General features: G+C 33.9%; 2 protein-coding genes across 7 annotated transcripts in view; one reads left to right on the top strand and one right to left on the bottom strand.

Annotated features, from left to right (window-relative positions):
* Positions 1–9,247, bottom strand: part of zf(ring)-24 (zinc finger protein) — a 21,428-nt gene extending 12,181 nt beyond the window's left edge. For 3 of the 5 annotated variants that reach the window (XR_003397111.1, XM_026839420.1, XM_026839418.1), the window contains exons 1-13: positions 9,158–9,247; positions 5,957–6,065; positions 5,192–5,252; positions 4,982–5,016; positions 4,080–4,677; positions 3,775–3,920; positions 3,604–3,638; positions 2,983–3,159; positions 2,476–2,588; positions 2,378–2,415; positions 2,102–2,177; positions 1,568–1,632; positions 1,185–1,267 (exon numbers count right to left, since the gene is read on the bottom strand). Coding sequence is in view for 4 of the 5 variants with exons in the window: in XM_026839420.1 (XP_026695221.1) it covers positions 1,185–1,267; positions 1,568–1,632; positions 2,102–2,177; positions 2,378–2,415; positions 2,476–2,588; positions 2,983–3,159; positions 3,604–3,638; positions 3,775–3,920; positions 4,080–4,677; positions 4,982–5,016; positions 5,192–5,252; positions 5,957–5,965 (1,436 nt within the window). In the remaining variant the exon portion in view is untranslated. 5 annotated transcript variants of the gene reach the window in all.
* LOC100177264 lies at positions 7,777–12,514 on the top strand. Of its 2 annotated transcripts, none has more exons than XM_026839430.1 (10): positions 7,777–8,362; positions 8,446–8,525; positions 8,847–9,000; positions 9,173–9,392; positions 9,596–9,762; positions 10,185–10,352; positions 10,656–10,800; positions 11,216–11,325; positions 11,744–11,839; positions 12,121–12,514. In XM_026839430.1, exons 1-10 carry the CDS (start codon positions 8,292–8,294, stop codon positions 12,284–12,286), a joined length of 1,377 nt encoding a protein of 458 aa, XP_026695231.1. In that variant the 5' UTR covers positions 7,777–8,291; the 3' UTR covers positions 12,287–12,514. The 2 variants fall into 2 exon arrangements, with proteins under 2 accessions (XP_026695231.1, XP_002122315.1); XM_002122279.4 differs by having other exon boundaries at positions 7,778–8,362; positions 8,835–9,000.
* Positions 12,515–12,968: the final 454 nt, after the last annotated feature.

Raw genomic sequence — 12,968 nt, forward strand, 5'->3', positions numbered from 1 at the left:
GTGAACAATACATTGCACCACAGGTTACCGAATAGGTTTACATTGTTAACCAATTGGAACAAAACAATCTACATTCTGTAGGGGCAACCCAAAATTAAGTTCCTTTTTCCATTGTTAAACCCTAAAAGGTGTGTGAACCATTGTGCCATGGCGCCAGCCTGTCTACAACGCAGAGGTTATGGTTTCAAGGCTCGTGGCTGCTACCATTTTGGGCGTTTGTGTCCTTTACCAAAACACTTAGCGGTAACTGCTCCAACCCAGTGGTCACTGATGGGTTGTCCAAATTTGGTCAAAAAGAAAAAAACAATCGCTAACAAAAATATACACATGGTAACTCATAAGCTGGCACAAAGTGTATGAAACAAAACACCTGTGTTGTGACCACTATCGTTTTCTCCCACAGGCGAGGATAAATCAAGGTATACTCATTATTCTCATTCAAAAGTGTCTTGAGAAGTTTCATTTTATACAAGAAAGTTAAGCTTAAGTGTTTAAATAAAAAAATATAAATTTCGTAGATACATTGTAATTGTAATAATATATTAATACAACCTTTCACAAGACAAAAACAACATAATGATCAAAGGTGGCGTTTATGACCTTAAACTAATATTTGATTTTGAACAATTATTAAACAAACGAAAACTTTTTAACATAAAAGCAACACAAACACATCATGCAAAGGCTTATATATATATTGCTTGTGGCTATATGTATATATACAAGGGTATTTTCAAGAACCTATTAGAAAGAACTAGTAAAATTCTAATCACTAGATAAGAATCCAAACTATGGACAGGAACAGTTAATAAGATGAGAATGTCGATTCCACCAATAAAGCCTGGAATGTTGTTTACTTTCTGTTCAAAACTCTTTGGCGTACAAACAAAAAATTATAATATAGTAGTATGGGGGAGGATGAGACACCTTTAGCACATAATATTCAAATATCTTGATTGTGTTTTAAACAATAAACAACGGTCTATGGAAGTCGTGAAGATACGGTTTTATAATTATTTGAATATTCTTTGTTTTCTACTAAATGGGACAATAAAATAGAGTTAAAAGTTGTCCCATCTTTCCCACTCTACTGTATAAACAATTAAGAAAAACTAAACTTTACTTTAAACAAGATCCTGAAAACTGAGGAAACACTGTATTGTAATCATTCCTAAAATTCTTACATTCTTTCCCCTTCTTTCTTGAGATCCAAACTACGAAGCACTTGTTCATGATACACAGATGAAATCGTAGCCAACTCAATTCTCTGGAAAAAATTTTTTTCTCTATTTAGGTAAATATTCTTGGAAAATTAGAATTTATACGACGGAATTAATTATTCTTACTTTCCGTTTAGGTGATAAAAACAAGATTTTACATTCAGTAATGTAATAATAAATAAAGTGGCCACCAATTTGTTTTGTATTTGTCTATTTTAATTCTATAATTAACTATATTCCAATGTGTATTGTTGCAACAACCAGTTTATAGTTTAAGAACAATAGTTGGTGTGTAACAGATAACTGGAAAGTTAAAATACAGAAACTTTAATAAAGCAGTAATTAACCTGGAAAGTAGGGGTACGGCGTTGTTGAACAACTGTGGCAGTTTGCATTGGAATTCCCAATGGAGCTGTGGAGTATATTATAAAGTTATATTGCATATTCAATATTTATGTTATTTGCCCTACCACCCAGGTTTAAATAAGTAACATTCATAAAATTTTCCTCTTTTTATATTGCCAATTCAATATTCCAAAAAGTATGAACACCAGTGAGCAGTGATAAAAGGTATCATAAAATGAAGAGTACAAAAGGCAGCTTTTCATTTATTTCATGTATCAATGTTTTATTACCACTTTCTGTTCCAGCCTTGTTTTCTTTTAGAGTTCTGTAAATACTAATAGACTTCAGTTTGAAATTTCAAGTTTTTATAAAAAAAATAAAGGTTCTGTAAACTACTCTTATAAATGATACTTCACGAAATAAGTTTGGCAGAAGAGCTGTTTCAGTTTTGTTCAATATGCTTGGCAGTTTAGAGAAAGCTTATGAACTAACATATATATGTTTAGATATAAATATGTTGAAGTCTCATAACTTACGACTAAAAGATCCTTGAAGGGAAGTTGCTTTCCCGGCAACAATGTTATTATGTTGCTGTGGTTGTGGTGGTTGGGCCTGAATTAAGATTAAATTATATTAGGTGACAAATCTAATTAAAGTTTGGCACAGAATAGGATAAAATAATTTGAAAACCAGTCACAACCAAATGCTATGTAATTATTGTTGTATATTAAATACTGTGAATAATGAAAAGGTTTTAATACAAATAAAATAATAAAGGTTTGACTGAATAAATATTTATAGGAATAACTTACCCTGGCTGTGTTATCTGGTCGGATCCAACCCCATGAACCTAAAAATATTGGTATTGTTAATTCCATTAATAATTTATATTTAACAACACAGTGCAAACCTATTGGGATATTTCCACAATCGTGCCCTTGAATGAATTCACAATTGCTTCTGTGCCACCGAGGAGATTTCTCGTCGTCACCAAACTGCCATTGCTCCGTTGCGAGTCCACAACTAATAAGGGGAACATATGTATAAAAGGAGAAATGAAGGAAAACATAAGTTTGAAAGTGTAAACTTTTCAGATATTCTTACATTCAACATTCATAATAATAGAATGTAAAACGGGTTCGTTTAATTTGATTTAATTCTAAATATACTCAAAACTTTTGTTGTTCAGTTTGAGTGTATGATGAAACATGTTGTTGGACAAACGCAGACAAAAGGTCTATGAAATAAGACAGCATTTATGTAACTAGTACAGGTTACTGAAAATACCTAACCCTTTATGTAACAGCCTCTGATCCACAGACAGATCTTCTTAACAGTAAGTCTTCATACATTAGTTAACAAGACATTTATAGAACCTGGGACACATTGGAAAGGGGATGCAAAGGTAATATCTCACCAAAAGCATTTCACCCTATCCTTATACCCAGTAAAGTATAAACCAGCAGTTGCCAGATGTCTTGGATTAACTGGAGTATCTTGTGGATATTTCATGAACGTGCTGAGTCTGTAAGATTCCATTGCAGAATCACCCGGTGGAATGTAGAAGCTGCGCTGACCAGGGGGGTCTTTAGCACTGTTTAACACAAATACCACCATAAGTATATAATATACAACACACATTTACTGACTCAGTGGTTACAGCATCGCCTTTTAACCAGAATACACCGGATTAGGGCTCAATGTTGTCACCAATGTGAGTGTATGTGTCTTTGGGTAAGACAACAATTGCTCCAACCCAGTGGTCATTAATGGGTTTTCTAAATCGCCAGTAAAATAAAAAAAGGAAAATAACAATCAATCACCCACAAAGTTGCATACATGGTAACCCCTTAGTTGAAACAAGATGTGTTAAATAGAACACACGTGTTTTATAACAAACAGAGTTTCTTTGTTATAACAACCAGAGTTTCAACCAGAGTTTCTTTGCCACACGAGGACAAATACCATCTTTTGTTCATGCATATAACAATCGCTACATACTAAACTCAAATACCGTTGTTAAAATAGTTTAACTTGCCTGTTAACAACAGATCCATCATCCTTAATGTTTTGCTGTGCATTAAAACAAACATTAAATCAGAAATAATGCTATAATGCAGTAAATGGTAACAGTGCACAGAAGTTATAAATAACACATCATAAAGTTAATATAATACAACAGCAAAACCCAACAGATAAAAAACAATACCTCATTTGGAAAGCAGAAAACACGAACAGATTTTAAATTGATCACATTTCGTTGGTTATTTGTCATTTTGTTCAATTCAGCACTGCCAATTAGTTTTGTGCATTCATTTAATACTTCCAACTCTTGATTGTTTTTTGGACTTTTATCTAAAATATAAATGTTTGGATGAATGTAATTTTGCCTTCACCCTTTTCTTTATATGTTGTCTCTATATTGATGCATGATAACAAATGTTGTTTTACCATCAATTTCTATCTCTGTATTTTACTCTGTAAGCAAAATGAAAGTTAGGGTATGCAACTTACGATTTAATTGGTTTCGAAGAAAATACACGGCTTGCTTTCTTTTCTTCTCCAATAATATTGGATCAATTTGGTTGGACAAAGAAAGAGCAAACGCACAATGGAAGTTGTTTCGGTTGAGAAGATAACAACAAAATTCAAGAAATTCTTGGTATTTGAGAAGATTGTTTGATGTGGATTCCAAAACTCTGTAAAAAGAAGAATCTGGAAGGTGATTTACAACAAAATTTGCTGCAAGAAGATTTTTGAATGGGATGGTTTTTGATCTTGATGTCTCCCCCTGTTCCACTGCAGAAGATAGTAAAAGATGGAGGTAAGCATCTTTACTTCGATCTTTAAACTCCTCAGAACAAAGATGGACACAAGTTTTGAAGTTGGAGCAACCAGCAACATAGATGAATTCTTCACAAGATCGGTAAACTGCATCACGCACAATGTACACTGTAGGCTCACAGGGAAAACAGGCATTCACATCTGTTTCCTTTTCCATTGTGGATAACTTTAACATGAGAATTTCTACAAAGGAAAGTTGGCTTTTCTGTCGATTGTTGTTGTTCAAATCAACACACACCAACTGGGGTTGCTTCCTGTAGTATGAGTCCTAATGATTGAAAATTAAAGTTTAAAACTCAACATCTAATAATTTGATTCTTTTTTCAATGATAGCAGGCAATAAACAATATTACATAATTATAAGATAAAGAGCTGAAGTACAGAATTATTGAATTTACTTTACACAATATAATTTTTATTTTTATTTTTTATTAATATTTAGTTGGGATATTACTTTTTCCCGTTTAATATTTTACTTGGGATATTACTTTTTCCCGTTGTAACATAACGGCATGTAACAAATTATTATTGTTAACAAAAAAATTGAAACAAATAAATAATTCTAAACTGACCCATCCAACATTAGAAAGAAGAAGCCCAATGTAATCTGTAAAATAAATCAATTAAAGCCAGGAAATGTTACTACAAGTTTTGGTGTAGAAACTAAAAACCCATTTCAATTTAAAGGCTGGTTATAAAAAGTTTTTTTCATTTTATTTTTGTTTAGGCTACAATAAAAGTATTGTTTTAACATAAAATATATAACACGATTAATATCTTACATATTGGCAAAGCTGTTTTGTATATACCATCCCAGAATAGCTTGATATTTTTTATCGAATTCTGTAAAAAATAGGGAAGTTTTCATAATTTTATTTGTAAGTGAAATATAGGTAAGTATGAGTAGATGGCAACGCCATGGATATGAAGTTGCTGGGCAATAGGCATGATGTATACAACTGTGGAGAGTTGCTAGTATGTATGATGCCTATATATAGGTTTCTGTTTGTGGCTAAAATAGACCTCGGGCATCAAAGTACCACGTAACCAATGACGTCCGTATTATTGCGCCAACGGGAACTATTGGAATGCCGCCTCTGCAAGAGTGCGTTTTGCACCACTGGAGCTCAAGCCTCGTTTTGCGTCACTAGAGCTCAAACGTCTCTTTACAAAAGGGTGTTTACACCACTGTAGCACGATTCAAGTATCGTAATGTGTAACTCTAAAAGCTAAAGACGTTATGACGACACACCTATATGATGAATTAACGTATAACGTATAAAAGAACGCGCAATCGCCTGCGTAATGCACTGTAAAAAGTGACCTGCGTAATGCAATGCAGACGACGCATAGTTACAAATTCAATGCAAATGTTAATAAAATGTTTTTTTGTTGACTATGTTTAAAAAAGAATTCAAATAGAGTAGACGGAGATTCAAAAGTGACCGCGGGAGTCGTTTTTACGACTACGCTAACGTAAATTACATTAAAATTATTTTTTTGACAGAGAAAAAGATACAATTGAGGATAAAAAGTTTTAAAATAACCTTAGGCATTGTGATGCGTTGTTTTCATTCCACTAAAGGCGAATCGTAGAACGATGTACGATGTTGTTGGCAGATACAAGAGAAACATAAACTCATACGAATATTACAACTGTAATAATAAATCTGCATTCAGAAGGAAAAATTTAACAAAACAAATAATAAAATAAGTACGTTTTGATAAAGACAGCGTATGTCTGCAGGTTTTGTAGTTGTTGTGCCGTTTTGTAGAGCGCTGTTTTTTTACCCGAGGGAAATACCCGGGTTTTTTGCAAGAGGGATATTTGGCTTGTTTGTCTCAGAGTCGTATAAACACCGAGTAGTCCAACTGCCGTCTATGTGGGTCCAAAATAGAGCAAAAGTGGTGACTTTGACAATGGGTTTAAACGAACTTGTTAAGTTTTGTTTGTGTTTTCCTATTGTGGGAAGGTGTAAAACAGCTTCTATTTACCTTACCAAACATTTTTTAGAAAAAATGTATAAATTTAGCCGCATTAAATGACTAAAATGTCGAAAATCAACCGCTTCTAATTCTAATTTTTGACTTTTTTTGACACAGAAAACAAATAACACATGTTTTTTACATTTTTCAACCTTTAAATTTGTTTTTAGGCCCAAGTTTTTCTGTAATTTACCGAAAAACATACATTTTCCCTATACCTACTGTGTTATTTTGGACCCAAATTACCGTTCAATTTGTGTTTTACGTAACAATGGGTTGGACTACTCGGTATTTCTATGGCTCTGGTTTGTCTCAAAGTTAGTATAGACCAAGTTAGGAAACGGATTGTAAAACAACGAGTCTTGTTATCCATTGTCGCGCGTCTATGACGTCATAGACGCCACCATTACGGAGCCCACGACATAGCATTTTATCATTGCTGGGTGCTGTTTTTCGTTTAAATATTGCGATTTTTTAAAAACCAAGCACTTCTGCGCGTAAAAATGGCTTTCTACTAATGTTATATCTTATCACAATAATAAACCTCACAAAAATAATCAACTTTTATTGAACATTCAATCAATTAAAGAGTAAAAAAACAGAAAATATCAAGTTTACTAACCAAAAACAAAAAAGAACATGTTTAAAATATAAAAATACAAACAAAAACGCATAACATTACCATAAACTGGTGTATCTAGCTGCAGTTTTGCATGTAAATTGCCGTGATTTTACTTTTGGGCTCACAAACTTAACACGTATACCCGGCAACGAAACTTAAGGTATCTGTGTAAAATTTGCCTAATATCGAAGTGACATTGAGGAAAACAATACTGAGTTACTATTTTTGGTCCTCTGCTTGAATTAGTGAGCTACCTTTTCTGCGTTCCGGGTCTTTATGAAATCGGAAAACGCGAACACCTTATCTGCTAGTACTTAAGCAGTTTGGGGCTGCATTACCACTCATGTTGGGTTATAAATGTAGTAAAGAATGGCTCTGTAGATTCGTAGGTATGATCATATACTATTATGTAAACTAAGCTGATTGCTGCTAGTTTTAATCGCCAAGTAAATTACCCTGTTAAACCACACTGGTCGCCGAAAACCAGTCAAAATATTAATTTACTTCACATTAATTCCTAGGTTTAATATTATATAACAAGATTTATATTAGAAATTATATTTTAAACGTTAAAACAGCCGCTATACGTGTTTTCTTGCTTTGTATAGCTTACAAGGACTAAATGAACACATGCCGACCATGCATTTGTATAGGCGATTGACGCTCTGTGGGCTCCGTAATGGCGGACACGAGCGCCGTTTCCTAACTTGGTCTATACTAACTTTGGTTTGTCTATACTCTATATAAACCCATATGCTTTCTTTTTTACAAAAATCGATGCATTGTACACCTTTATACTGGTATAAGCAACAACATATTTATCGATTGCATTTCTAAAAGGCTCTCACATTGGTTATGCGTGTGCAGATGCATGTTGTATTAGCGAATGTCAGAATAAGTTTCTTTGAAATAAAATGTGCTTTTAGTACACGTTGGAATTATTCTATATAGTTAATTTTTATAACAGTGAATTTACGAGCAAATGCCTATTGCAAAAGAGTACCTGTGAGGGTCATACCTACAATTTTTGTATTTTGGGGAAAGCTATACACAACAGACAACAGATTAGTTATCAAAACAGTCTTTATCCGTCCAATACCGCAAAGTTTACGAATGTATGGCGAAATATATATTTTATCTATGGCGCAATGGCACGCTTCAGTGAGTGTTGTCTTGGAGACTTACCAACGCGACGCTACGAGTTGTTTGGTTAGTTAATAGGCTTTTAATTAATGTACTTAACTTATCATGTAAAGCCGATATGATACTTTAAAATGGCGGATTTTGAAGACACAAGAAATCCTGATGGTGATTTTGTTTTGCAAGGACGAAAAACGCCAATAAGGTACATTTACAATGTGTTTAACATTACTAAAATTGTCAATACATTTAGTGCGCGAAAATTACGCCCACTCTTGTTTATTATAGGCAAAAGTCTGATGATTATTTAAGCAACACGCAGAAAACTTTGACCAGCAAGAACTTGAGTAGTAGCCTTAATTTATCAGGTAATTTGTTGGTTTATATAAGTATCCTCAAGGGTGGGGAATTTATATAGGAAGGCCACATAAGTGGTAACTTAAATTTAGCGGGGACTTAAGAAAGTTCTTGAAATGATAGAAAAAAAAATATAGTTTATTTTATAGCTCTTTTAGTACCAATATTTATTTCAAGCGCTCCAGCCTAAACTGGTAGTACCATACAAAGATTATCTTGCTCACATGTTTAATATGTTTCTATATTTTTAAATTTTTGTTCTATATTAGCATGTGTTTAAACGTATATTGTAAATGCAATTATATTATAATAATACAAAGGTTCAAAAAAAGGCAATCCAAGTATTGAAGAACTGGAACACTCTCTAAACGAACTAAAGTTTGATTTGGAAAATCTCAATGAAAGTTTGAGAGAAAATTACGGAAAAACTGAGATTTTTCTTGGGGAAGATTTGGACAGCCAAGGAAACGCTTGCAATTTTAACAGGTTGTTAAAATTTTACATAAAGGTTTAATGCTACAAGGGTAGGGGTTTAAGGCTTTCGTAAAAATAAATGCGCGAAGTTGCCTGTACATCTCTTTCAAACTTATTATCAAATTGATTTTAGGACTTTCATTACATCACAGTCACACATGATACTTACATTATTACATCACAGTGGAGATGAAGATCCAGAACTTACGCATTTACTCCAACGTGACGATCATGAAGCTGTCAGTCACACGCGACCTTATGACCCCAAGTGGTTTAGTGACCCCAAACATCGAACCAAACCTATGGGGGATTACCCCATGATGCAGAGCTTGGGGGTTACCAGGAGGGGGGTTTCCCCAGTTAATCGTAGCATTGGAAGATACGGAGCGGAAATCGCAACAAAGGTGATTATGATGTCACTGAGACATGTTTAAAATAAGGAGTTAATTATTCTTTAAAATTATTTTAACATTGTGAAAGCTAGAGATAACCCCACTCACATGAATCACCTGCGTTAAATAAAAACTGGGACATGTCTGACCTTTTTAAGACCATGCGTTCTACCAACATCTCAATCAGCTCTATAAAAAAACTAAACTACAAACAGGATGTAACAGGGCAACTCACAGCAGTCGATCTCGCATCGAATGAGAAAAACTTTCCGATCCGACTTAGCGCTCCTCACATCGTGGGAGTCCGATCCCTTCTTCCCCCAAAGTTTCCAGTCCAACCTCAGGATAAAGAGAAAGCCAAATCTGCTAGGTTTAGATCAAGGTATAATTAACCTGTGAGAATCGCGCAAGTTTATTTGTTTTGGAAGTTTTTAATATTGAAAAATGACAATTGTTAGAACAAGTGTATTTTGTTTTGTACAATATTTTAATCTCCAAAAAGTTAAAAATTCAATATTTTGATGGTATAATATTTTAATCTCTACAAATAAGTTTAATGTTCAAAGTTCAGATATTTTAAAAATATTTAAAGGGTTATAGTTAGACATGCCTTAACAGAGATTTAGCCTTAATGTCCCACCCAACAAAGTCTACTTTTGTTGCTCTATTAGATTACTACAGCTCCACAATTTTGTCCAGTTTTATTGTTGCATCACTTATAAAGTATATAATCTTACTCTGTTGGATCCACACATTCAAATCAGTTCATTTAATTCAAGTTTAACATCCACCACTGCTCCTCAGATCCCTTGATGCTAGATTAAACAAAAGCTTCCCAATCACATCACGCATGAGTCGCTCACGAAATAAATCCCGTGCACGAGATAGATCACCGTCTCCTCTTCCTGCTTGGATGCCAACTTCATCACGAGCCAACGCAAGCGCGCAACCCCCACCACCAGTTAAAAAGAGGTATAAAAGTTACCGAAATAAATAAACTAGGATGAGATTATTAAAATTTCCTCTGCAAGGATGTATATATGGGTAACTGCATATTACAACCTTCAGTTAAAAGAAAAAGGTGCAAATTTGATGTAGAAATTCTAATTGGATGAATTGGTGTCAGAGCATTACCAAGTATTAATTTTAATGTGAAATTAAAAAAACAAAACATGAATGCTATTCCAAACACTTATTGATAAAAATCTATGACGCTATCACACTGCATTGCTTGATGACATCACTTAGTGTTGATTCTGGTATTCCATCCTTCAGGGGAAGATCTCCAATGAGAAAACGCCCAGCTACAGCAACTGGACATCGTGATAAAGAAGTAAGAAGTGTTTGGGATGAAATAGATCTTTCTAAGTCTCTTCCACTAGCAAAGACAAGAGGGGGGGCAGGATATGTTCGCCCTACTGTGAGTTTGGACTGTGAATTTTAAATATGATACGTTTGTGTTAAAAAAAGAGCATTGTGTTAAAGGCGCACCCTTAGACACCTTATATCTTTATTTTAAGGGCAATACAGTTTGCAGAATAAAACTAATTACGTAAAACTCCACTGTCTGCTGTTAATTTCCACCTCTTTATTGTTTTGAATTAATAAGGTCTTACTTTTTTACTGTAAGAAAAAGGTTTGGTAAAAAATGTTTAAAAAACAAAAGATGAAATACAGTTGTATGTGAAAAAAAAATAACTGAAATTGTTTTACTCTGGGTGTTGGGGTAATGGGCCAATCGTGGCCTAAATCCTAGAACCCTTGGCGTGATACGCGGAACCTCAACCACATGAAATAGAAAAAAATACTGAAATTGTTTGGATTTATTTTTAAAGGTTCAGCCACAACCAGGACACTTGGAACTATCGTTTCTACGAGCTGCTGATCAGATTGACACGAGGAGAGCTTTAGTGGAGAATTCACCTTATCAACAAAAGCTGGCAAAGTTTGTATTATAATGTTGTAGCATTAAATACTTGAATAGCACTTACTATTCCTCGATTTTTCTAAGGGGGCTACAACAATTGCTGTTACAGGGCTCAACTGCCAATGAATGTTAAATTTTTAAGGACACACATCTGCACACATGAGTATCAACATTTAGAATATCCTTGGTTACGACCCAGCACTTTAGGAACTAAAAGCCCTTGACTTAAATTGAAATATAATCCATCTTTTTCTGTTCTATACATAGAAAGTGAATCAGATAGTATGGGGTTACATGGCGCAATATTATATATAAATAGGACAAGGTCGACCTTTCATTCGTAATATGATAGTATGACAACATCGAACACATGCCCCTCGTAATTGAATTATTACCCCCCAAGAAATGAGATACATAATATTAATACAATCGCCAGGCTAAGATTGGAACGTCTTCGAGTAGAAGAAGAATATCTTCTTCAACTTAAACGGGAATCTGAATTGGAAAGAATAAGAGGCCCCAAACCTAAGTGGTGAGTGAAGCTAAGTTATAAAAAGTCCTACTTAAGATAGAACATATGGGGAAAAGATGAACAACCCCAACCACCTAAAAATCGATCCCACTAAATTATTACAAGCATGAAGCATTAACTTAGTTTAAAGATATCAAAACTCTGCAGAGTCGATGCAATACAGTTTAAATATTTACAAAAATAAATTCTAAAATCGGGCTGTTGTTTTAATGCTAGAATTTATGATGCTCGTAAGCTGTAACACATTAAGCTTGTACAACTTGGGGCATTCCTTACCACAGGTACGAATCAAAAGGGCCAGAGTTCCACTATGAATGCAACAAGAACACAGCTCTTCATAAAAATCGTGACAACTGGTCGGATACTATGGATTATAGAAATCATCTATTAAAATCTTCACGAGAATTCACAATGAACATGAGGGGACCTGTACCTGTGCCAAGATAAACTTAAAAACTACTGGAATTGTTTAAATTCAATCATTGAAGTTGCTGCAAGTTACTGAATCTATTGGCAGTCTTGCCAAATTACTGATACCATGAATTACCTGCACTATTTAATTTGAATCATGTTGAAAAGTATTGGCACAATTTATCCACTTTTTGCACAATTTACATATCACTGTGCACATGTAGTTTATGTGTGTTTAGATTAAATAAAGTAGAAATAAAAGTATTTCTTCAGTGTGATTTTATCAAACAGGATAGTTCTATTAATTCTATTGAACCAATCAAAATAAACCAATGAACCATTTTATTATATTTGGCAAACAACCAAATAAGTAGTTAAAAGGTTAAAATAAAATTTATTGCAACATTGCGCAAGTAAACAAACAAAACAGCTATTAAAGTGTATTTAGCAAACATTGTAAATTTTTAAAATACATTTCTGATGAAATGTTGGGTAAACATAATTGAACTTTGCATTCACTTGGGACATTACTAGGTCCATTTTGATCTGCTACTCTGTATAAATGACTTGATATACACTAGAAATACCTGTTAAAGGAATATTAAAAACTATCAAAATTCAAGATCCACTTAAAAATCCACTTAAAACTGCATGACTGGATGGGAACCTGTCGTACAACTGACTGAATATACAACCAGAAACAAGTATTGGCAGAACA

This window comes from Ciona intestinalis, unplaced genomic scaffold, assembly GCF_000224145.3.
Source record: "Ciona intestinalis unplaced genomic scaffold, KH HT000262.1, whole genome shotgun sequence".
Lineage (NCBI taxonomy): Eukaryota > Metazoa > Chordata > Ascidiacea > Phlebobranchia > Cionidae > Ciona > Ciona intestinalis.

What these genes read in the sequence shown, in the direction of transcription:
- LOC100177264 (XM_002122279.4), top strand. Translation starts at nt 8,292, where the DNA reads ATGGCGGATTTTGAAGACACAAGAAATCCTGATGGTGATTTTGTTTTG. An exon ending in AACGCTTGCAATTTTAACAG is followed by an intron (nt 9,001 to 9,172) that starts GTTGTTAAAATT and finishes ATTACATCACAG; the next exon opens with TGGAGATGAAGATCCAGAAC. An exon ending in AGAGGCCCCAAACCTAAGTG is followed by an intron (nt 11,840 to 12,120) that starts GTGAGTGAAGCT and finishes TCCTTACCACAG; the next exon opens with GTACGAATCAAAAGGGCCAG.